This window comes from Chlorocebus sabaeus, chromosome X (assembly GCF_047675955.1).
Source record: "Chlorocebus sabaeus isolate Y175 chromosome X, mChlSab1.0.hap1, whole genome shotgun sequence".
Taxonomy (NCBI): Eukaryota; Metazoa; Chordata; class Mammalia; order Primates; family Cercopithecidae; genus Chlorocebus; species Chlorocebus sabaeus.
Genome location: NC_132933.1, coordinates 96,077,311 through 96,101,899, shown reverse-complemented (window position 1 = coordinate 96,101,899; position 24,589 = coordinate 96,077,311). Strand labels below are relative to the sequence as shown.

Genomic DNA, 24,589 nt, shown 5'->3' with positions numbered 1-24,589 from the left:
AAGAGCATTAGAACAAATACCTAATGCAGGTGGGGCTTAAAACCTAGATGATGGGTTGATAGGTGCAGCAAACCACCATGGCACATGTATACCTATGTAATAAACTTGCACACTCTGCACATGTATTTCAGAACTTAAAGTAAATTTTAGAAAAAGAAATCGTTCTTTACCCATTTACCAATGACTTGGTGAAGTTGTCAATCAAGATACTGAACCCTTCTTTCCATAATCGTAATTTCATAGCCTTAGGCTGACCAATCAGAGCACCCACTCTGGTGGATTCATGAATTCATGAATGGTATGCAATCCAATCAAGATCAGCAACAGTATTATCTAAACAATTAATATGGAATGTTGGGGAAGAGATTGCTTCTTCTCCTTAGCATGTGAGCTTAATGTGATGTAATCCTGAAGGTGCTGCAGCTGTCCTCTTTCTCACTACAAAGAGACAGCCTGGCAGAAAGTGAACAGTGAGAAAGTGAACTAAAAGATAAAGAGAGATCTCTCAGTGTATAATTTTAGCACCTGAATTCAGTCATGCTTTATACCTTGTTTAATTATCTGCCCTCCGTGTTACACTATAAGCCACACTGACTGTTATTTGACTCATCATTATATTCCCAGTAGTTGGTACAGCACTTGTGACATAGTAGGCTTTAAACCAATACACTTTGACAGAGTGAATTATTATTATTTCAGGGATTATACCTTTCCTACAATAATATATTGACCAATATCGTCTTTTAATATTTTTACAATTTGAGGCTGAGCACGGTGGCTCATGCCTGTAATCCCAGCACTTTGGGAGGCTGAGACGGGTGGATCACCTGAGGTCAGGAGTTCAAGGCCAGCCTGGCTAACACAGTGAAACCACATCTCTACAGGTGGCGGGCACTTGTAGTCCCAGCTACTTGGGAGGCTGAGACAGGAGAATCGCTTGAACCTGGGAGCCAAGATCACATCACTGCACTCCAGCCTGGGTGACAGAGTGAGACTCTGTCTCAAAAAAAAAAAAAAACAAAAAACAAAAAAAACAAACTTACAATTTGATGTTTTGCATTTATGCTTATGGTATGAGGAAAAAACTAATTTGAGTTTTCCCCATATGATTAGCCAAATGTTCTTAACACAATTTAATGAATGAATCAGTCTTCTCAACAAATTTGAAATCTCACCTCTATATCCTTATATAAGCCTATGTTCATTTCTAGGTTTTACATCCTGTTGAACTGACTCATGTACACATTTCTATGTCATTAATGCATTGCTTAAATTATTGTGTCTTTCTTATATTTTAATGTATATAAAGATTTTTCTAAAATTAATTTAGCTGGAGTGCAGTGGCACAATCTCGGCTCACTGCAACCTCTGGCTCCTGGGTTCAAGCAGTTTTTGTGCTTCAACCTCCCAAGTAGCTGTGATTACAGGCATGCACCACCACACCTGGCTAATTTTTGTATTTTTAGTAGAGACAGGGCTTTGCCATGTTGGCCAGACTTGTTTCAAACTTCTGGTCTCAAGTGGTCTGCCTGCCTCAGTCTGGCAAAGTGCTGAGATTACAGGTGTGGGACACCATGCCTGGCCTCCTAAAATTAGTTATAATTGTTTTTCCTTGACTATTTTACTACACTAATATTTGTAGGTAAAATTTATAGTCACGTTGCCAAATTGCTGAACAAATCCTATAGGCCTGGTGATTAATATTTTAATTTGTATAATACATTTTGAGAGAATTAACATCTCTACAATATTAATTTTTTTAATTCAGAAACTTTGAAAATCTCTTTATGTAGCCTTATTTTACGTGTATTAATAATTTTTAATATTTTTGTTCCACATTTCTATAGTCTTACATTTTTAAACTGTATTCAATAGTCTATATTGTTAGCATGTTTAATATTCATTCTATATCCACAAAGGATTACAAAATTTTTCTGAGTGAAATTTTTTTTAATTTAGAAAAATATTTTAAGGCCAGTTGTGATTGCTCACACCTGTAATCTCAACCTTTGGGAGCCTGAGGCAGGCAGATTGCTTGAGCCCAGGAGTTCAAGACCCACCTGGGCAGCAAGCAAAACCCCATCTTTACTAAAAACAAAAATTCACTGGATGTGGTGTGTATGCCTGTAGTCCCAGCAACTCAGGAAGCTGAGGTTGGAGGATCACCTGAGCCCGGGAAATGGAGGTTGCACTGAGCCAAGATTGCACCACTGGACTCCAGCCTGCGCCACAGAGCAAGATCCTGTCAAAAAAAAAAAAAAAAAAAAAAAAAAGAAAATATATGGACAGTTTAATTCTACAAGAACAAGTTTCCAAGCTCAGTGTTGAATGGAAAGATTGCAATAAAGAAGATAAACTATTCCACAAAGTACTGGTTTGGTACAAAAGTAATTTGCAGTTATTGTTATCTAAAGTAGTGTCAAAATTGCAATTACTTTTTCACTGACCTAATAAATAGATAACTTCTCTGAGATGTAAATATTGCTGTCATATTTACCGATTTTTTTTTTCTTCTTTCTAGGTATCTTGTAGTGAGTATGGGCTTGAACTCTGAAAAAGAAAATGAGCAAAGTTTATATGAAGAGAGTTGTTTCAGGCACATGGCACCTCACTGAGTGCTAAAGATGGTCATAGCCAGTGGTCAGAGATGGTCACTGTAATGGTTAGTTTTAAGCATCAACTTAACTAGGTTAAGAGATACCAACCTAGTGGGTAAAGCATTATTCCTGGGTATGTCTGTGAGTGTGTTTCCAGAAGAGATTGGAAGTTAAATCAATGGACTGAGTAAGGAAAATCTATCCTCACCAAATGTGGGTGAGCATCACCTTATTGGTTGGCGGCCGAAATATAACAAAAAAGACAGATGAAAGGCAAACTTATCTCTCTTTTTTGAGCAGGGAAACCCAACTTCTTCTATGCTTGGAAGTCAGAACTCTACATTTTTCAGCCTTCAGACTGCAACAGAGTCCCCCCAGTGTCTCCGGCTTTCAGAATTGGATGGAGCTATAGCATAAACTTCCCTGGTTCTCCAACTTGCAAATGATATTTTGTGGGTCTTCTCCATGTCCATAATCACATGACCCAATTCCCATAATAACTTCTTTCTTATATATGTCTACTTTTCATTCTGTTTCTCTGAAGAACCATGAATAATACAGATTTTGGTACCAGAAGTGGTTCTAGAACAACAACATTTTAAGGATAAGTTTCCTGAATTGGTTTTAGAGTTTCTGGAATTGGCTAATTCGATTAGATTTTAAGATGCTAAGGACTCCTTATTCAAGATAGTATAGAGAGCACTAATAGTCCATGGTGTGATCCGTCAATAGACATATGCAAAATATTACTATTGTATAGTGCTAATCAACCACATATAAGAAGGAACTTAGTGACTCTGTATATAGACTTTTGAACATTTGTGGAAAACTAAGAAATATAATGACATTGATTGGTTTCTCCTAATGTTAATGGACAAAGTGATTAAAAAATTAAAGGATGAGCTCAGGGATTTGAATTCCTAGCCTAAGAACTGCATAAATGACCTAAGAGCTTTAAGGTATGTCCTGAGAGATCAAAATGTATTGGTTTAAAGCCTACTATGTCACAAGTGCTGTACCAACTACTGGGAATATAATGATGAGTCAAATAACAGTCAGTGTGGCTTATAGTGTAACACGGAGGGCAGATAATTAAACAAGGTATAAAGCATGACTGAATTCAGGTGCTAAAATTATACACTGAGAGATCTCTCTTTATCTTTTAGTTCACTTTCTCACTGTTCACTTTCTGCCAGGCTGTCTCTTTGTAGTGAGAAAGAGGACAGCTGCTCATGCCTGTAATCCCAGCACTTTGGGAGGCTGAGACGGGTGGATCACCTGAGGTCAGGAGTTCAAGGCCAGCCTGGCTAACACAGTGAAACCACATCTCTACAGGTGGCGGGCACTTGTAGTCCCAGCTACTTGGGAGGCTGAGACAGGAGAATCGCTTGAACCTGGGAGCCAAGATCACATCACTGCACTCCAGCCTGGGTGACAGAGAGAAAAAGGACTGAACACAATGAAAATCAAACAGAAATTCTTATCATGCAATTGCCTGAATTACAAAGAGAGTTTAAATGCCAGCCTCTCAGGGTATCTAATGTGAAAGTGAGTCACAGACTGGCAAAAAATGGGATCATGCAAATTGAGATGGTGATGCATAGGAAAACTCAATGAAGCAAGAGACATTGAGCTTTTAAATTCTAATGAGGTATTTTTTTGTTTTGTTTTTTTTTGTTTGTTTGTTTTTGCCAGTGGAAGTAGCCTTTCCATCTCCCAGTAGTAGCACTGTCCTCATTCATAGTGGTATTGGCTTTTCCACTTCTGTCTAATGGAATGGTAATAGTCTCCCTAGAGGCAGTTTCCAACCATGACAATGCTGATTCTCCTTGGGACCAACCCTCACCACCCAACTTCGTGTCTAGATCCATAAACAGAATCAAGTTCCAGCGGATCCCTAAATGTATACAATAAAGTGTGACCCATGAGGGAGTACTTTACACTTCAAAAATAAACCTAAGCTTTCTAATTGATACAAGTAGATATTTAGGGCATTTTCGTGGGAATGCATATTAGGATATGAAATGGAGGTGGAAGAAATATAAAGTTGTATCAGGTTGAATTTGTGCATTTGTGACTACCAAGTAGAAATTCTGTATTCAATGTTGCAGCTTGGGGAGTTAGAAAGGGCTCTAACAGATGGTGTAGTTTCCTGGCTGAAACATGGAGCCAAAAGATGGACAATTGCTGGTTGGCAAGATAGCCAAATAGAAAAATCTCTGGTCTGCAGCTCCCAGCAAGATCAACACAGAAGGCAGGTGATTTTTGTATTTCCAACTGAAATACCCAATTTGTCTCATTGGGACTGGTTAGACAGTGGGTGCAGCCCATGGAGGGCGAGCCAAAGTAGGGTGGGGCATCACCTCACTCGGGAAGTGCAAGGGGTTGGGAAATTCTCTCCTCTACCCAAGGGAAGCTGTGAAAGACTGTGCCTGAGGAATGGTGCACTCCAGTCCAGATACGGGGCTTTTCCCACAGTATTTGCAACCCGCAGACCAGGAGATTCACTACAGTGCCCATGCCACCAGGGCCCTGGGTTTCAAGCACAAAACTGGGTGGCCATTTGGGCAGAGACCGAGCTAGCAGCAGAAGTTTTTTTTCCGTATCCCAGTGGTGCCTGGAACGCTAGTGAGACACAATTATTCGCTCCCCTGGAAAGGGGACTGAAGCCAGAAAACCAGGTGGTCTGGCTTGCCAGGTCCCACCTGCCAAGCAGTAAATGCCCACAAGCAAAAGCAGGAAAGATCTAAAAGATCCCACCCCCACGGAGTCCAGCAAACTAACATCCAATGACTTGAAATTCTTGCTGCCAGCATAGCAGTCTAATGTTGACCTGGGACACTCGAGGTTGGTGGGGGGAAGGGCATCCACCATTGCTGAGGGTTGAGTACCCTCATAGTGTCAACAAAGCTGCCAGGAAATTTAAACAGGGTGGAGCCCACCGCAGCTCAGCAAGGCCACTGTGGCCAGACTGCCTCTCTAGATTCCTACTCTATGGGTAGGACATCTCTGAAAAAAAGGCCTCAGCCCCAGTCAGAGGCTTATAAATAAAACCCCCATCTCCCTGGGACAGAGCACCAGAGGGAAGGGGTGGCTGTGGGTGCAGCTTCAGCAGACAAAAACGTCCTTTCCTGACAGCTCTAAAGAGAGCAGCAGATCTCCCAGCAGAGTGTTTGAACTCTGATAAGGGTCAGCCTGCCTCCACAAATGGGTTCCTAACCCCCATGTATCCCAACTGAGAGACACCTCCCAGTAGGAAATGACAGACACCTCATACAGGAGAGCTCTGGCTGGCATCTGGCAGGTACCCCTGGAGGATGAAGCTTCCAGAGTAAAGAACAGGAAGCAACCGTTGCTGTTCTGCAGCCTCTGCTGGTGATACTCAGACAAACAGGGTCTGGAGTGGAGCTCCAGCAAACTCCAGCAGACCTGCAGCAGAGGGACCTGACTGTTAGAAAGACAACTAACCAACAGAAAGGAATAGCACTTCCACACAGAGTCCCCATCTGAAGGTCACCAACATCAAAGACCAAAGGTAAATAAATACAAGAAGATGGGGAGAAACCAGTGCAAAATGGCTGAAAATTTCAAAAACAAGAATGCCTCTTCTTTTCCAAAGGATCATAACTTTTTACCAGCAAGAGAACAAAACTGGATGGAGAATGAGTTTGATGAATCGACAGAAGCAGGCTCTGGAAGGTGGGTAATAACAAACTCCTCCAGGCTAAAGGAGCATGTTCTAACCCAATGCAAGGAAGCTAAGAAACTTGATAAAAGGTTACAGAACTACTAACTAGAATAATGAGTTTAGAGAAGAATATAAATGACTTGATGGAGATGAAAAACAGCACAGGAACTTTGTGAAGCATACAAAAGTGTCAGTAGCCAAATAGATAAAGCAGAAGAAAGGATATTGGAGATTGAAGATCAACTCAATGAAATAAAGCAAGAAGACAAGATTAGAGAAAAAAGAGTAAAAAGAAATGAACAAAGCCTCCAAGAAATATGAGACTATGTGGAAAGACCAAATCTACGTTGGATTGGTGTACCTGAAAGTGATGGGGAGAATGGAACCAAGTTTGAAGACACTCTTCAGGATATTATCCAAGAGAACTTCCTCAATCTAGCAAGGCAGGCCCACATTCATCCCTTTACCACAATGGTAAAGGGATCAATGCAACAAGTAAAGCTAACTATCCTAAACATATATGCAGAAAATACAGAAGCACTCAGATTCATAAAGCAAGATCTTACAAATTTACAAAGAGACTTAGACTCCAAAACAATAGTAGTGGGAAACTTTTACACCCCACTGTCAATATTAGACAGATAAATGAGACAGAAAATTAACAAGGATATTCAAAACTTGAACTCAGCTCTGGATCAAGTGGACCTAATAGACATCTACAGAACTCTCCACCCCAAATCAACAGAATATGCATTCTTCTTAGCACCACATCACACTAATTCTAAAAATGATCACATTATTGGAAGTAAAACACTCCTCAGCAAATGCAAAAGAATGGAAATCGTAACAGTCTTTCAGACCACAGTGCAATCAAATTACAACTCAGGATTAAGAAACTCACTCAAAACTGACAAAACATGGACACTGAAAAACCGGTTCCTGAATGACTACTGGGTAAATAACAAAATTAATGCAGAAATAAAAATGTTCTTGAACCAGTGAGAACAAAGAGACAAGGTACCAAAATCTCTGGGACATATATAAAGGAGTGTAAAGAGGGGAATTGATAGCACTAAACGCCCACAAGCAAAAGCAGGAAAGATCTAAAGTCGACACCCTAACATCAAAATTAAAATAACTACTGAAGCCATAGCAAACAAATTCAAAAGCTAGCAGAAGATAAGAAAAAAGTGAAATCAGAGCAGCACTGAGGGAGATAGACACGCAAAAAACCATTCAATAAATCAATGAATCCAGGACCTGGTTTTCTGAAAAGATCAACAAAATAGATAGACTGCTAGCCAGACTAATAAAGAAGAAAAGAGAGAAGAATAAAAAAGACGCAATAAAATCGATAGAAGGGATATCATCAGTGATCCCACAGAAATACAAACTACCATCAGAGAATACTATAAATCCCCTATGCAAATAAACTAGGAAATCTAAAAGAAATGGATAAATTCTTGGAAATATACACCCTCACAAGTTTAAACCAGGAAGACGTCGAATGAATCACTGAATAGACCAATCAGAAGTTCTGAAATTGAGGAAGTAATTAATAGCTTACAAACCGAAAAAAGTCCAAGAACAGACAGATTCACAGCAGAATTCTAGATAAGGTACAAAGAGGAGCTGGTACCATTTCTTCTAAAACCATTCCAAACAATAGAAAAAGAAGGAATCCTCCCTAACTCATTTTATAAGGCCAGCAACATCCTGATACCAAAACCTGGAAGAGACACACACACAAAAAAAATTTCAGGCTAATATCCCTGGTGAACGTCAATGTGAAAATCCGCAGTGAAATACTGACAAACCGAATCCAGCAGCACATCAAAAAGCTTATCCACCAGGATCAAGTTGGCTTCATCCCCGGGATGCAAGGCTGGTTCAACATATGCGGATCGATAAATGTAATCCATCACATAAACAAAACCAATGGAAAAAACCACTTGATTATCTTAATAGATGCAGTAAAGGCCTTCAACAAAATTCAACAGTCTTCCTGCTAAACATTCTCAATGAACTAGGTATTGATGGAACATATCTCAAAGCAATAAGAGCTATTTATGACAAACCCATAGCTAATATCATGCTGAATGGGGAAAAAGCATTTCCTTTAAAAACTAGCACAAGACAAGGATGTCCTGTCTCACCACTCCCATTCAACATAGTGTTGGAAGTTCTGGCCAGGGCAATCAGGCAAGAGAAAGAAATAAAGGGTTTTCAAATAGGAAAAGAGGACATCAAATTGTCTCTGTTTGCAGACAACATGATTGTATACTTAGAAAACTCCATCGTGTCAGCCCAAAATCCTCTTATGCTGATAAGCAACTTCAGCAAAGTCTGAGGATACAAAATCAATGTGCAAAAATCACAAGCATTCCTATACACCAATAATAGACAAACAGAGAGCCAAACCATGAGTGAACTCCCATTCACATTTGCTCCAAAAAGATTAAAATACCTAGGAATCCAACTTACTAAGGATGTAAAGGACCTCTTCAAGGAGAACTACAAACCACTGCTCAAGGAAATAAAAGAGGACACAACCAAATGAAAGAACATTCCATGCTCTTGATAGAAGGAATCAATATAGTAAAAATGGCCATACTGCCCAAAGTGATTTATAGATTCAATGCTAACCCCATTGAGCTACCATTGACTTTCTTCACAGATTTGGAAAAAACTACATTAAACTTCATATGGAATGAAAAAACAGCTTGCATAGCCAAGACAATTCTAAGTAAAAACAACAAAGTTGGAGGCATCACACTACCTGACTTCACACTACACAAAAGGCTACAGTAATCAAAACAGCATGGTACTGGTACCAAAACAGATATATAGACCAAGGGAACAGAAGAGAGGCCTCAGAAATACCACCACACATCTACAACCATCTGATCTTTGACAAACCTGAGAAAAAAAAGCAATGGGGAAATGATTTCCTATTTAATAAACAGTGTTAGGAAAACTGGCTAGCCATATGCAGAAAACTGAAACTAGACCCCTTCCTTACACTTAAAACCATAAAAATCCTAGAAAAAAATCCTGAAACTGGACCCCTTCCTTACACCTAAAACCATAAAAATCCTAGAAGAAAACCGAGGCAATATCATTCAGGACATAGGCATAGAGAAAGACTTATGTCTAAAACACCAAAAGGTATGGCAACAAAAGCCAAAATTGAAAAATGGGATCTAATTAAATGAAAAAGCTTCTACATAACAAAAGAAACTATCATCAGAGTGAACAAGCAATCTATAGAATGTGAGAAAGTTTTTGCAATGTATCCATCTGACAAAAGGGCTAATATCCAGAATATACAAAGAACTTAAACAAATTTACAAGAAAAAAACAAACTACCCCATCAAATAGTGGGCAAAGGATATGAACAGACAGTTCTCAAAAGAAGACATTTATGCAGCTAACAAACATGAAAAAAAGCTCATCATCACTGGTCGTTAGAGAAATGCAAATGAAAACCACAATAAGATACCATCTTATGCCAGTTTGAATGGCGATCATTAAAAAGTCAGAAAATAACAGATGTTGGAGAACATGTGGAGAAATAGGAACGCTTTTACACTGTTGGTGTGAGTATCAATTAGTTCAGACATTGTGGAAGACAGTGTGGCGATTCCTCAAGGACCTAGATCCAGAAATACATTTGACCCAGCAATCCAAATACTGGGTATATTCCCAAAGGATTATAAATCATTCTACTATAAAGACATATTCACATGTATACTGATTGTGACACTATTCACAATGGCAAAGACTTGTAACCAACCCAAATGCCCATCAATGATAGACTGGATAAAGAAAATGTGGCACATATACACCATAGAATACTATGCAGCCATAAAAAAGGATGAGTTAATGTCCTTTGCAGGGACATGGATGAAACTGGAAACCATGATTCTCAGCAAACTAAAACAAGAGCAGAAAACCAAACACCACATTTTCTCACTTATAAATGGGAGTTGAACAATGAGAACACATGGACACAGTGAGGGGAACATCACACACCAGGGCCTATCGGGGTGTGGGGGGCTAGGGGAGGGATAGCATTAGGAGAAATACCTAATGTAAGTGATGGGTTGATGGGTGCAGCAAGCCACCATGGCATGTGTATACCTATGTAACGAAACTGTACGTTCTGCATATGTACCCTAGAACTTAAAGTATAATTTTAAAAAATAATTATTTAATAATTACTTAATCAATCACTTAATTTAATCCATATTAGCAGTCTGTTACCACCATCCTCCCATTATACTGTGTAATTACCTTATTGGTCACTTAATTTAATCCTTATTAACAGTCTATGACCACTATTGTCCCATTTTACTGCATAACGGTCTACTAAAAGTAGTACTTTTAAAAATTAATCATCAGATAATTATTTCCTGAGTGTATTGCATTATCTATATTAAAGTCTTTCTCTAGGAATTTCCTCATGTATGATCTTCATATCTTTGATACATTTTCTCTTTTAATAACACCTCATCTAAATTTTAGACTCACATACCTAATAAAACAGCCCATAGTTTTTCCTTCCCTACATTGCTCACTCCTATTTCTTGAGCTATCATTGCTCTTAAATCGTATACCACACATATACAGTCTCTGCTGTTTGTTAACTCTTTCATTTATGCAAGTTCTGGAATTATGGGCTGAATAAATTCATGTTAAATAAAAGACATCCAATTATGAGTGACTCGGAAATACTCAAACACTCTTGGTTTAATGGAGAAGAAGAAATTCACAGGATTAGGGAGACTAAAATACTAGAGTAGATTTGTCATTTAAGCCTTACTCATCCACGCTGGAAGAGTCTACAAAGTGTAACTTTTACCAGTGCTTTGGGAAATAGATTTGTGAGGTGATCCCCAGCATCCTTGAAGAGCTCCATGATTGCTTTTCTCTGTAGGACAGACCTTACAGTGAAACCTGCAATCGCTCAATAAGAAAACTTAAATGCAATAGGTATAATTGGATCTTGACATAGCAGGGGTGAAGTTGCGGCGCAAAACCATTAAAAGAAAGGTGAGTATACTTACTGTAATGAACAGCAGTGTAAAAGCCCCAATCAGAAAAATCTGACTCATGCAGAACTATGGTATTGGCTAGTTAATTGTTGTGTTCCCATAAGTGAAATAGATGAGAAAGCTACTAAATCTTACTTAATCTGTATAAGCAGAAAATGTCCAGCTCAAATAAACAAAAGTCTAATTTGAATCATAAAAGAAAAAAAACCCCATAACACTCAGTTAATTTTCAGGCTTCATCCATTTTACAAACCCAGAACCCCTTGAATAAAGGGGAGGCTCTCTAGTCAGAGTAAGGGCTATGGAGGTCAGGTGATCAATGAAATCTTTGCTGAGGTCTATCTTTCAGTGAGTCCAGTGGGGCCCTGAACTCATTCTGTGGTTCTCTAGTTCCAGAATGCATAATTAGAATAGAAATAATTAGCAGCTGGAAGAATCTCAACACTGGTTTTCTAATCAGAAGAGTGAAAGTTATAGTGAGAAAGGCCAAACAGAAGCAATTAGAGTTGTGTATACCAAGGAAAATAGTAAATCAAAAGCAATACTACATCTCTGGAAGGACTGTAGAGATTAATGCCACCATCAAAGACTCGAAAGATTCAAAGATGTTGATTCTTACCACATTCCCAATTCAACTCTTCCATTTTACGTGTGCAGAAGAGAGATGGGTCTTGCAAAATTACAGTGGAATATCATAAAATTAAATGAGTCATGATTCCAATGGAAGCTCCTCTACTAGATGTGGATTCACTGCTTGAGCAAATTAACACATCTCCTGGTACCTGCTAGGCAGTTAATAATCTGGCAAACACCTTTTCTCCAAACTGATAGTTAGCTGAGAATGATGATTTCCAACTTCATCCATGTCCCTACAAAGGACACAAACTCATCCTTTTTTATGGCTGCATAGTATTCCATGGTGTATATGTGCCACATTTTCTTTTCTTTTTTTATTTATTTTGCTTTTTAAAAATTATACTTTAAGTTCTAGGGTACATGTGCACAATGTGCAGGTTTGTTACATATGTATACATGTGCCATGTTGGTGTGCTACACCCATTAACTCATCATTTACATCAGGTATATCTCCTTATGTTATTCCTCCCCCCCCTCCCCACAATAGGACCTGGTGTGTGATATTCCCCTTCCTGTGTCCAAGTGATCACATTGTTCAATTCCCACCTATGAGGCAGAACATGCAGTGTTTGGTTTTCTGTTCTTGTGATAGTTTGCTGAGAATGATGGTTTCTAGCTGCATCCATGTCCCTACAAAGGACATGAACTCATCCTTTTTTATGGCTGCATAGGATTCCATGGCGTACATGTGCCACATTTTCTTAATCCAGTCTGTCACTGATGGACGTTTGGGTTGATTCCAAGTCATTGTTATTGTGAATAGTGCCACAATAAACATATGTGTGCATGTGTCTTTATAGCAGCATGATCTATAATCCTTTGTGTATATACCCAGTAATGGGATGGCTGGGTCAAATGATATTTCTAGTTCTAGATCCTTAAGGAATCATCACACTGTTTTCCACAATGGTTGAACTAGTTTACAGTCACACCAATAGTGTAAAAGTGATCCTATTTCTCCACATCCTCTCCAGCACCTGATGTTTCCTGATTTTTTAATGATTGCCATTCTAACTGGTGTGAGATGGCATCTCATTGTGGTTTTGATTTGCATTTCTCTGATGGTGAGTGATGATGAGCATTTTTTCATGTGTCTCTTGGCTGCATGAATGTCTTCTTTTGAGAAGTATCTGTTCATATCCTTTGCCCACTTTTTGATGGGGTTGTTTGTTTTTTTCTTTTAAATTTGATTGAGTTATTTGTAGGTTCTGGATATTAGCCTTTTGTCAGATGAGTAGATTGCAAAAATTTTCTCCCATTCTGTAGGTTGCCTGCTCACTCTGATGGTAGTTTCTTTTGCTGTGCAGAAGCTCTTTAGTTTCATTAGATCCCATTTGTCAATTTTGGCTTTTGTTGCTCTTGCTTTTGGTGTTTTAGACATGAAGTCCTTGCCCATGCTTATGTCCTGAATGGTATTACCTAGGTTTTTTTCTAGGGTTTTGATGGTTTTAGGTCTAATATTTAAGTCTCTAATCCATCTTGAATTAATTTTCGTATAAGGAGTAAGGAAAGGATCCAGTTTCAGCTTTCTACTTATGGCTAGTCAACATTCCCAGCACCATTTATTAAATAGGGAATCCTTTCTCCATTCTTGTTTTTCTCAGGTTTGTCAAAGATCAGATGGCTCTAGATGTGTGGTATTATTTCTGAGGGCTCTGTTCTGTCCCATTGGTCTATATCTCTGTTTTGGTAACCGTACCATGCTGTTTTGGTTACTGTAGCCTTGTAGTATAGTTTGAAGTCAGGTAGCGTGATGCCTCCAGCTTTGTTCTTTTGGCTTAGGATTGTCTTGGCAATGCGGGGTCTTTTTTGGTTCCATATGAACTTTAGAGCAGTTTTTTTCCAATTCTGTGAAGAAAGTCATTGGTAGTTTAATGGGGATGGCATTGAATCTATGAATTACCTTGGGCAGTATGGCCATTTTCCCAATACTGATTCTTCCTATGCATGAGCATGCAATGTTCTTTATTTGTTCGTGTCCTCTTTATTTCACTGAGTAGTGGTTTGTAGTTCTCCATGAAGAGGTCCTTTACATCCCTTGTAAGTTAGATTCTTAGGTATTTTATTCTCTTTGACGCTATTGTGAAGGGTAGTTCATTCCTGATTTGGCTCTCTGTTTGTCTGTTACTGGTTTATAAGAATGCTTGTGATTTTTGCACATTAATTTTGTGTCCTGAGACTTTGCTGAAGTTTCTTATCAGCTTAAGGAGATTTTAGGCTGAGATGCTGGCGTTTTCCAAATATACAATTATGTCATCTACAAACAGGGACAATTTGACTTCTTCTTTTCCTAACTGAATCCCCTTGATTTCTTTCTCTTGCCTGATTGCCCTAGCCAGAAATTCCAACACTATGTTGAATAAGAGTGGTGAGAGAGGGCATCCCTGTCTTGTGCCAGTTTTCAAAGGGAATTTTTCCAGTTTTTGCCCATTCAGTATGATATTGGCTGTGGGTTTGTCATAAATAGCTCTTATTATTTTGAGGTACGTTCCATCAATACCGAATTTATTGAGCGTTTTTAGCATGAAGGCCTGTTGAATTTTGTCAAAAGCCTTTTCTGCATCTATTGAGATAATGATGTGGTTCTTGTCTTTGGTTCTGTTTATATGCTGGATTATGTTTATTGATTTGCGAATGTTGAACCAGCCTGCTGCTGAATCCGGTTTGTCAGTATTTTATTGAGGATTTCTGCATCGATGTTCATCAGGAATATTGGTCTAAAATTCTCTTTTTTTGTTGTGTCTCTGCCAGGCTTTGGTATCAGGATGATGTTGGCTTTGTAAAATGAGTTAGGGAGGATTCCCTCTTTTTCTATTGATTGGAATTGTTTCAGAAGGAATGGTACCAGCTCATCCTTGTACCTCGGGTAGAATTCAGCTGTGAATCCATCTCGTCCCGGACTTTTTTTGGTTGGTAGGCTATTAATTATTGCCTCAATTTCAGAGCCTGCTATTGGTCTATTCAGGGATTCAGCTTCTTCCTGGTTTAGTCTTGGAAGAGTGTAAGTTTCCAGGAAATTATCCATTTCTTCTAGATTTTCTAGTTTATTTGCGTAGAGGTGTTTATAGTATTCTCTGATGGTAGTTTTTATTTCTGTAGGGTCGGTGGTGATATCCCCTTTATCATTTTTTATTGCGTCTATTTGATTCTTCTCTCTTTTCTTCTTTATTAGTCTTGCTAGCGGTCTGTCAATTTTGTTGATCTTTTCCAAAAACCGACTCCTGGATTCATTGATTTTTTGGAGGGTTTTTTGTGTCTCTATCTCCTTCAGTTCTGCTCTGATCTTAGTTATTTCTTGCCTTCTGCTAGCTTTCGAATGTGTTTGCTCTTGCTTCTCTAGTTCTTTTAATTGTGATTTTAGAGTGTCAATTTTAGATCTTTCCTGCTTTCTCTTGTGGGCATTTAGTGCTATAAATTTCCCTCTACACACTGCTTTAAATGTGTCCCAGAGATTCTGGTATGTTGTATCTTTGTTCTCATTGGTTTCAAAGAACATCTTTATTTCTGCCTTCATTTCGTTATGTACCCAGTAGTCATTCAGGAGCAGGTTGTTCAGTTTCCATGTAGTTGAGCGGTTTTGATTGAGTTTCTTAGTCCTGAGTTCTAGTTTGATTGCACTGTGGTCTGAGAGACAGTTTCTTATAATTTCTGTTCTTGTACATTTGCTGAGGAGTGCTTTACTTCCAATTACGTGGTCAATTTTGGAATAAATGTGATGTGGTGCTGAGAAGAATGTATATTCTGTTGATTTGGCATGGAGAGTTCTGTAGATGTCTATTAGGTCTGCTTGCTGCAGAGATGAGTTCAATTCCTGAATATCGTTGTTAACTTTCTGTCTCGTTGATCTGTCTAATGTTGACAGTGGAGTGTTGAAGTCTCCCATTATTATTGTATGGGAGTCTAAGTCTCTTTGTAAGTCTCTAAGGACTTGCTTTATGAATCTGGGTGCTCCTGTATTGGGTGCATATATATTTAGGATAGTTAGCTCTTCCTGTTAAATTGATCCCTTTACCATTATGTAATGGCCTTCTTTGTCTCTTTTGATCTTTCATGGTTTAAAGTCTGTTTTATCAGACTAGGATTGCAACTCCTGCTTTTTTTTGTTCTCCATTTGCTTGGTAGATCTTCCTCCATCCCTTTATTTTGAGCCTATGTATGTCTCTGCATGTGAGATGGGTCTCCTGAATACAGTAAACTGATGGGTCTTGACTCTTTATCCAGTTTGCCAGTCTGTGTCTTTTAATTGGAGCATTTAGTCCATTTACATTTAAGGTTAAGATTGTTATGTGTGAACTTGATCCTGCCATTATGATATTAACTGGTTATTTTGGTCGTTAGTTGATGTTGTTTCTTCCTAGCCTCAATGATCTTTACATTTTGGCATGTTTTTGCAATGGCTGGTAGCAGTTGTTGCTTTCCATGTTTAGTGCTTCCTTCAAGGTCTCTTGCAAGCAGGCCTGGTGGTGACAAAATCTCTAAGCATTTGCTTGTCTGTAAAGGATTTTATTTCTCCTTCACTTATGAAACTTAGTTTGGCTGGATATAAAATTCTGGGTTTAAAATTCTTTTCTTTAAGAATGTTGAATATTGGCCCCCACTCTCTTCTGGCTTGTAGAGCTTCTGCCGAGAGATCGGCTGTTAATCTGATGGGCTTCCCTTTGTGTGTAACCTGACCTTTCTCTCTGGCTGCCCTTAAGATTTTTTCCTTCATTTCAACTTTGGTGAATCTGGCAATTATGTGTCTTGGAGTTGCTCTTCTCGAGGAGTATCTTTGTGGCGTTCTCTGTATTTCCTGAATTTGAATGTTGGCCTGCCCTACTAGGTTGGGGAAGTTCTCCTGGATGATATCCTGAAGAGTCTTTTCCAACTTGTTTCCATTTTCCCCCTCACTTTCAGGCACCCCAATCAGACGTAGATTTGGTCTTTTTACATAATCCCATACTTCTTGCAGGCTTTGTTCATTTCTTTTTCTTCTTGTTTCTTTACATTTCTCTTCTCGCTTCATTTCGTTCATTTGATCCTCAATCGCTGATACTCTTTCTTCCAGTTGATCGAGTTGGTTACTGAATCTTGTACATTTGTCTTGTATTTCTCGTGTCATGGTTTTCACCTCTGTCAGTTTGTTTATGGCTTTCTCTGCATTAATTATTCTAGTTATCAATTCTTCCACTCTTTTTTTGAGATTTTTAGTTCCTATGCACTGGGTATGTAATTCCTCCTTTAGCTCTGAGAAGTTTGATGGACTGGAGCCTTCTTCTCTCATCTCGTCAAAGTCATTCTCCTTCCAGCTTTGATCTGTTGCTGGCGATGACCTGCGTTCCTTTGCAGGGGGAGATGCACTCTTATTTTTTGAATTTCCAGCTTTTCTGCCCTGCTTTTTCCCCATCTTTGTGGTTTTATCTGCCTCTGGTCTTTGATGCTGGTGACGTACTGATGGGGTTTTGGTGTGGGTGTCCTTCCTGTTTGTTAGTTTTGCTTCTATCAGTCAGGATCCTCAGCTGTAGGTCTGTTGGAGATTGCTTGAGGTCCACTCCAGACCCTGTTTGCCTGGGTATCAGCAGCAGAGGCTGCAGAAGATAGAATATTGCTGAACAGCGAGTGTAGTTGTCTGATTCTTCTTTGGAAGCTTCCTCTCAGGTGTGTACTCCACTGTGTGAGGTGTGGGGTGTCGTTCTGCCCCTAGTGGGGGATGTCTCCTACTTAGGGTACTCAGGGGTCAGGGACCCACTTGAGCAGGCAGTCTGTCCCTTCTCAGATCTCAGCCTCCATGTTGGGAGATCCACTGCTCTCTTCAAAGCTGTCAGACAGTGTTGTTGGCGTCTGCAGAGGTTTCTGCTGCTTTTTGTTGTTGTTATTGTTTAGCTGTGCCCTGTGCCCAGAGGTGGAGTCTATAGAGACAGACAGGCATCCTTGAGCTGCTGTGAGCTCCACCCAGTTCGAGCTTCCTAGTGGCTTTGTTTACCTACTTAAGTCTCAGCAATGGTGGGTGCCCCTCCCCCAGTGTCACTGCTGCCTTGCAGTTAGATCGCAGATTGCTGTGCTAGCAATGAGGGAGGCTCCGTGGGCGTGGGACCCTCCCGGCCAGGTGTGGTATATAATCTCCTGGTGTGCCCGTTTGCTAAGACCCTTGGTAAAGTGTAGTATTGGGGTGGGTGTTACCCGATTTTCCAGGTGTTGTGTGTCTCAGTTCCCTTGGCTAGGAAAAGGGATTCCCTTCCCCCTTGCGCTTCCCAGGTGAGGCGATGCCTCGCCCTGCTTCAGCTCTCGCTGGTCGGGCTGCAGCAGCTGACCAGCACCAATTGTCCGGCACTCCCTAGTGAGATGAACCCAGTACCTCAGTTGAAAATGCAGAAATCACCTGTCTTCTGTGTCGCTCACGCTGGGAGCTGGAGACTGGAGCTGTTCCTATTCCGTGAGTATTCATAACTTATGGCAATATAATTGTTTGCATCAGTGCAACAGGAATCCATTTTTGAGGCCGGGCGCAGTGGCTCACGCCTGTAATCTCAGCACTTTGGGAGACCATGGTCATCAGATCATTTGTGGTCAGGATTTCAAAACCAGCCTGGCCAACATGTTGAAACCCCATCTTTACTGAAAATATAGAAATTAGCTGGGCGTGGTGGTGAGTGACTGTAACCCCAGCTAATTGGGAGACTGAGGCAGAAGAATTGCTTGAGCTCGGGAGGTGGAGGTTGCAGTGAGCTGAGATCATGCCATTGGACTCCAGCCTGGGGGACAGAGCAAGAGTCCATCTCCAAAAAAAAAAAAAAAAAAGTCAATTTTTCTTTTGCAACAGGACACAATTGGAAAAACTGGTAATTTTACCAAGGCTTTAACTGGAAGGGTATGCTTTCCTTTAAGGAGTCATCTAAACTTGCAGAGCCACTAAAACCCAGTGGGGAAACTGGCCTCATATCCTCATCTCCACAGTCTCTGTAAAGTGTTCCTGACCTGTGGTCAGTAACGAATGTCACATTCTAACAGGTCTAGGAGCTCCAAGTTTATCTTGGGGCTTTAAGAGAAGAGAATCACCCAACTCACAGGTATTTGGGGATATAAACCCATGGCTGGGCTCAGCTTTAAAAGGTCTTATTTAAGATTCCTTGTGGAACAAAATTCCATTGAAGCCAATCTAGAAGGCCTATGTAGAAATAATTATTCTTGCTGCACTTTATGCAGATAATCAGGCCATGTATAAGACTAAAGTATAAATTTCAAACCATTCAGTCCTATAATGATTTTTTAACAAAAATGAGGACTGGAGAAAGAGAAATCATGTTTCAAAACTTATCATACATTTGTTATTAAATTCTAAACTCACTAGTTGTTTTCAAGTTTTCGCCTACATTTTAGGCTAACCCTGCTTGTTCCTGTGAACCAACCAGCAATCTCCAGCTGCACCTCCGAAAGAACAAGAGGAATGGGCAATGTAAAAATCTGGATCAATATTCTAGTTCTGAGCAATTATCCTGCAAATCCTGCCAGGTGATGAGAATAAATAGGATTTGTATCAAGAGAAGTTTTTCTTTTTGGGAAAGTAAGACCAAGGGAACTCACCAAAGCCAAGCACCATGCACCAAAACCTTAGCAAGCACTATAGCCACCAGTTATCTGGGTGTGTTGCAAGACATCCTTTTCTCTCCATTGCTGGAGGAAGACTGAGGTCCACAGGTGCACCTTAGCATTTGGCTTACAATAACGAGTTAACGCAACACTCTCGAGACATATTTTTTTTCCAAACTCAATTCCAACCTTCAGGTTAAAACCTGAGGAAGGAAAACTGGATCTGAGCAATCCAGAGGCATACAATAACAGAGGTTAAAAGGCACAGCACAGGTGAGTGTGGCTGATTCCTGTAGATTAAGCCAACCTGAAGCTTCTTGTTTCATGGATAATATCCATGGCATAAATGAGGTCTAGGAAACTCCAAGGCTACTGACAGTAGGTGGGAAAGAGCCATAGGTCAGAGCAGGTAATTTCTATTCCCTAGGCCCCCTGCTTCATGGGTGCAAGCCGCTTTGGTACTCATGGTGGACCTGCCAAGGTCACTGGGATTCGGGGATGCAAGGATAGAAGAGGGAAAGAGGATGCTCTTCTCTCTCTCTCACACCCGGTATCTGCTAGGAAGGAAAGGAAACCAGAGACACCTGCTTCCCTCTTTCTAGATGGGTAGCCATTCAGCCTCAGTCTCTACCCCTTTAAAATGCATCCTAAACCCTTGGGACTCCTTCAAAAAGTGCCTTCTTTTATTCCTTTCCCCTCCTCAGTTCTCTCTTCACTGATTGGTAATTGTGTCTCCATACTATTGGAGACTCCCCTCAGATGCATCCTCTAAACTGGAAAGAGTTAATTTCCCAAACCTTAAACTGGATGGCTTAGGATTGGACTCAGGGGAAGGGAACCCAGAAGCCCAACATGCTAGCCAAAGGGAAAAGTCATTTTTACCAGTTGGGCTTTTGGCCTCCCTCTCCCTGTGCAAACTGGAAAAAGGCCTTGGAATTTTTGAGCTGTCCTTACCTCCCCTTTGTTTCTTTTTGATATATGTTTTCTAACAACTTGATTTGTTTGTTCTTGCCTTTAGGCCATCAAACTCTAAACAGTCATGCAACCGAAGCCTCTGACAATGGCCCTTTCTGCTAGGAACTATACAGCCAGGTGAGTGGGGGGTCCCTAAAGAAACTCCAAGCGGCCTGCCCACTAGAGTGGAACCACAGAATTTCCCGCCCTTTGTAGTGGGAGGAGCCAGGCTCCTCCTCTTCCTGGGTAGAACCTGGGATTTATGGTGGGCAGGAAGCACTCTAGCGGAGGGCCTCTGGCCTCTCGAGAGTCCCTGTTTCCCCCTCTTCTTCCTTTTTTCACTCAATAAAACCCTGTTTTACTCACCACTTAAATTGTTTGCAAACCTGAATTTTCATGGCCATAGGACAAAGAACTCTTTCTTTAGCTGAACTAAGGAAAAGTTCTGCAACACTGGGTTCTTTTCCAGCTTCACTGTTTACTACTCCTGTAGCATTTACTACAATTTCCAGCTCATTATGCTTCATGTCATGTCCCTCAACATCCCTTTTTGTTTCAATGGTTTTATTTCATATATATATATCTATACACATATGTATATGTGTATATACATGTATACATATATATGTGCATGCATAAGTACATATGTATATGTGTACATATATGTATGTGTGTGTGTCTATATATAGACACACCCACACTGTGGAGGGTACTCTCATTTTCAACATATATATATGTGTGTGTGTATATATATATATATAGAGTAGATCTTGTAGCTAATTTGTCCTGGAAATGCACACCCACATGCACACACATACATAGTGATACATAGTGTGTGTGTGTGCTTGTATGTGTGTTTAGAGGCGGGTGTCTTGCTATGTTGTCCAGGCTGGTCTCAAAATCCTGACCTCAAGTGATCCTTCCACTTCAAATTCTCGAGTAGCTGGTATTACAGGTGTAAGTCACTGTGTCTGGCCCTTTTTGTTTTTTGTGTAATTCCCTGTTTCATTCTGCACCTGTAAGTGAAATGTCAATTTGTTGATTGGATACATAGAAAATTGTTAACTAGGTATATGACATATTAAGGTTTTAACCTATGTAAGCCATGGCCTTTGATTACACAGATTAATAGAATTCCAGAGCTGTGTGGGCCTGAAGATTATCTAATCTACTTTCTCATTTGTATAGAGTGTGAATCAGATCCAGAGAGAGAAGGGATTTACAGTACTACAGTAATGTCCTGTAAGTCAGGCCTTAAAGTAATATTTTCTCATTCTCAGGCCAGGTTGCTACTGCTGCTGTTCTTCCTTTTGTCTTTCAGTCATTGATTAATTGATTGACACTGGGATCTGGTTATGTTGCCTAGGCTGGACTCAAACTCCTGGGCTCAAGGGGTCCTCCTTCCCCTGTCTCCCAAGTAGCTGGGACTATATCCTTCTGTTTTCTCAAAGGAAATAAAATATTCAATATGAATTTGTAGCCCTTATTGTGTCCCTTCCCCATTTATTCCTCTTTGCCCCCGAAATGAGGTTGGTATAGTGAAATGTTTGTAATTTCACTATATATGTTTCCCCGAAATGTATAGTAGAGATGAGGCAGGAAAATAGGGTCTGGAGGCAGGGAACATAAGGCTGATTCACACTTGAGCTATAACAGGAAATATCCTCTCCATAGTTCGTACACTGAGTAAATGACTTTGTAACTTTACTTCCTCCTTTTCACTTACATAGGGCGTACCCCAGTGTGGGTATTTAAACTCACAAAAACTCTGTGACAGGGCCTTTGAGCCCCTATGCTCAGGCCCACTTCCACACTGTGGGCTGTACTTTGAGGAGGCTTTAATTGCTGTCAGTGTTTGAGACTTAGCAGGACTTGGTGTCTTTAATGCAGGAGTTAACGCCCTGTAACTCAATGTTACAAGGACTTTAAAAGCACATACAGAACATGAATATAATAACCTTAATTAAAAAAAAGTTGGCCGGACATGGTGGCTCACGCCTGTAATCCCAGCACTTTGGGAGGCTGAGGCAGGTGGATCATGAGGTCAGGAGTTCAAGACCAGGCTGGCCAAGATGTTGAAACCCCATCTCTACTAAAAATACAAACGTTAGCTGGGTATAGTGGTGGGTGCCCGTAATCCCAGCTACTTGGGAGGCTGTGGCAGAGAATTGCTTGAATCCGGGATGTGGATGTTGCAGTGAGCTGAGATCATGCCACTGTACTCCAGCCTGGGCGACAGAGTGAGACTCTGTTTCAAAAAAGAGAGAGAGAAAAAAATATCATTTTGTTTTCCTAAGTAAAGCAAAACTTAATAGTATGACAACTTGATTATATAAAAGTTTTTTTAAAAAATATATATATAAATCCTCTTATTGTGACTTACACTGACTGTTCATGACATGGTCGGACTTTCTGATTTGTTCTCAACATCCCTCCTTTTTAAACAACCAGTTGTTTTATTTTAGGACTAATGTTACCACACAAGATTCTCATAAAAAATAATTTATGTTTAGCTTTTTTACCTTAAAAAATACTTCTTTACTTTTATAACTTTCTTTACATCTTTTTTTTTATTCCTGGATTCTTTCACCTTGTTTTATATATAACCTTTAAATAAGGTTTGAATTACACAAAACTTAATCACTTTTTTTTTTTAAAGGACACACTTTTTTTTTCTTTAGTAAGGATGTTTTCCTACTATATATATTTATTGAAAAATACTGAAATAATAAAATATCTACTATTTAATATAACTTTATATTCTAAATTATGACCAGTTTGTTTTACATGTATTTATCCCATTACATTTACCAATTTTATTTTAATTGTTTACCTAGATTATTTATGAAAACTGCAACAGTCATGATATAAAGTTATACAACCATCATTGCAAAATTATGATTGAGAGAATGAAAAAAGATTTGACCTTACTCCATATTGCTCTTAACTTCCAAGCTGTCTTTGTTTATTCCTCAGCATAGGCCAAACTAACTTTGGGCAAAACTTAGTTTATAGTTTAGCTTTGAAACAAAGACAGTAACAGTCCTTTCCCAAAACTAACCTCCTTATTATCTGTGAACCAGATTGCCTAAAGCCACAGGATTAGAAGTTATGGTAATTTTACTAAATTCAAGATGCAGCTATTTTCATTAAACCCATATCAATGCCTGATTTATTAAAAATTGCACAAGCAAAGATCATTCTGTTTTGGGCTGGGTGTATAGTTTTGTAACCCCTATGCCAAAATTTTGACACCTTATATTATTTGTCAGGGATAAGTATAAAATTGCTTGATTAATAAATGCAAACAAAAATGTATGCTGGGCAATTCTTAAGATATTTTTAATATTACTTTACCAATAATTTAAAAACTAACTTATTTATTAAAGATTTTACTTAAGTTACATAAACTTGAAAAAGCATTTAACTCATCATTTCTTTTTTAGTATCTAATTTAAGCACTTATTAAAGACAATCAATTAGAATTCTTTTATGTATTTTTAGTAGTGAAACATTCTGTACACAACACCTAAATACATATAAAAATGTATTAGACATGCCGAGGGAAGTACATTTTACAGATTTATAATGACTCCCTTCTTTTTTTTCCCATCTTAGACTTTCAGATTCTTGATAACCTGTTTCACAACCCTAGACAGTTGTCAGCTAAATATCCTTAAATTTGCACATTAAAATAAACAACTCAAATGAAAATAAAATAAAAAAATTTACATCATAAACTACAGAGAGGAAAAGTCTGGTGGTGCTAGAGGGAGATATTTTTATTTTTCTTTGAGCCAAATTAAACACAGAATTAAATTACACTCTTCCTTAAAAACCAAAGGGTAGCCTCTGTTGCAGTAACTATTTTATTAAAAAAAAAAACCAAAAAACTGAGGTGAACATAAAATTCGGTCGACTGAGAAGAAAAAGGAAAAAAAAAGTTTGCTCAAAAAAAAAAAAAACAAGGTCTTAGGAGAGAAAAACAAACAAAACCCCCCTCAAAACATGAAGGCCTTTCAAATACAAACATGCACACATACCCATATACCTCTTGGATGTTAGCCTTTTAATTAAGCTGACTTTTTAAC

The 24,589-nt window shown here is 39.3% G+C and overlaps 1 protein-coding gene across 2 annotated transcripts in view; it reads right to left on the bottom strand.

Moving 5' to 3' along the window:
* Window positions 1–1,212: 1,212 nt before the first annotated feature.
* Window positions 1,213–24,589, bottom strand: part of LOC103232059 (LINE-1 retrotransposable element ORF1 protein) — a 47,385-nt gene continuing 24,008 nt past the window's right edge. Inside the window, exons 5-6 of one of the 2 annotated variants that reach the window (XR_012091984.1) lie at window positions 2,498–2,550; window positions 1,213–2,242 (exon numbers count right to left, since the gene is read on the bottom strand). Coding sequence is in view for 1 of the 2 variants with exons in the window: in XM_073013636.1 (XP_072869737.1) it covers window positions 16,414–17,364 (951 nt within the window). In the remaining variant the exon portion in view is untranslated. Of the gene's footprint in view, window positions 2,243–2,497; window positions 2,551–15,902; window positions 22,747–24,589 lie in introns of those variants that run through there. The other variant, XM_073013636.1, reaches the window with a different exon arrangement.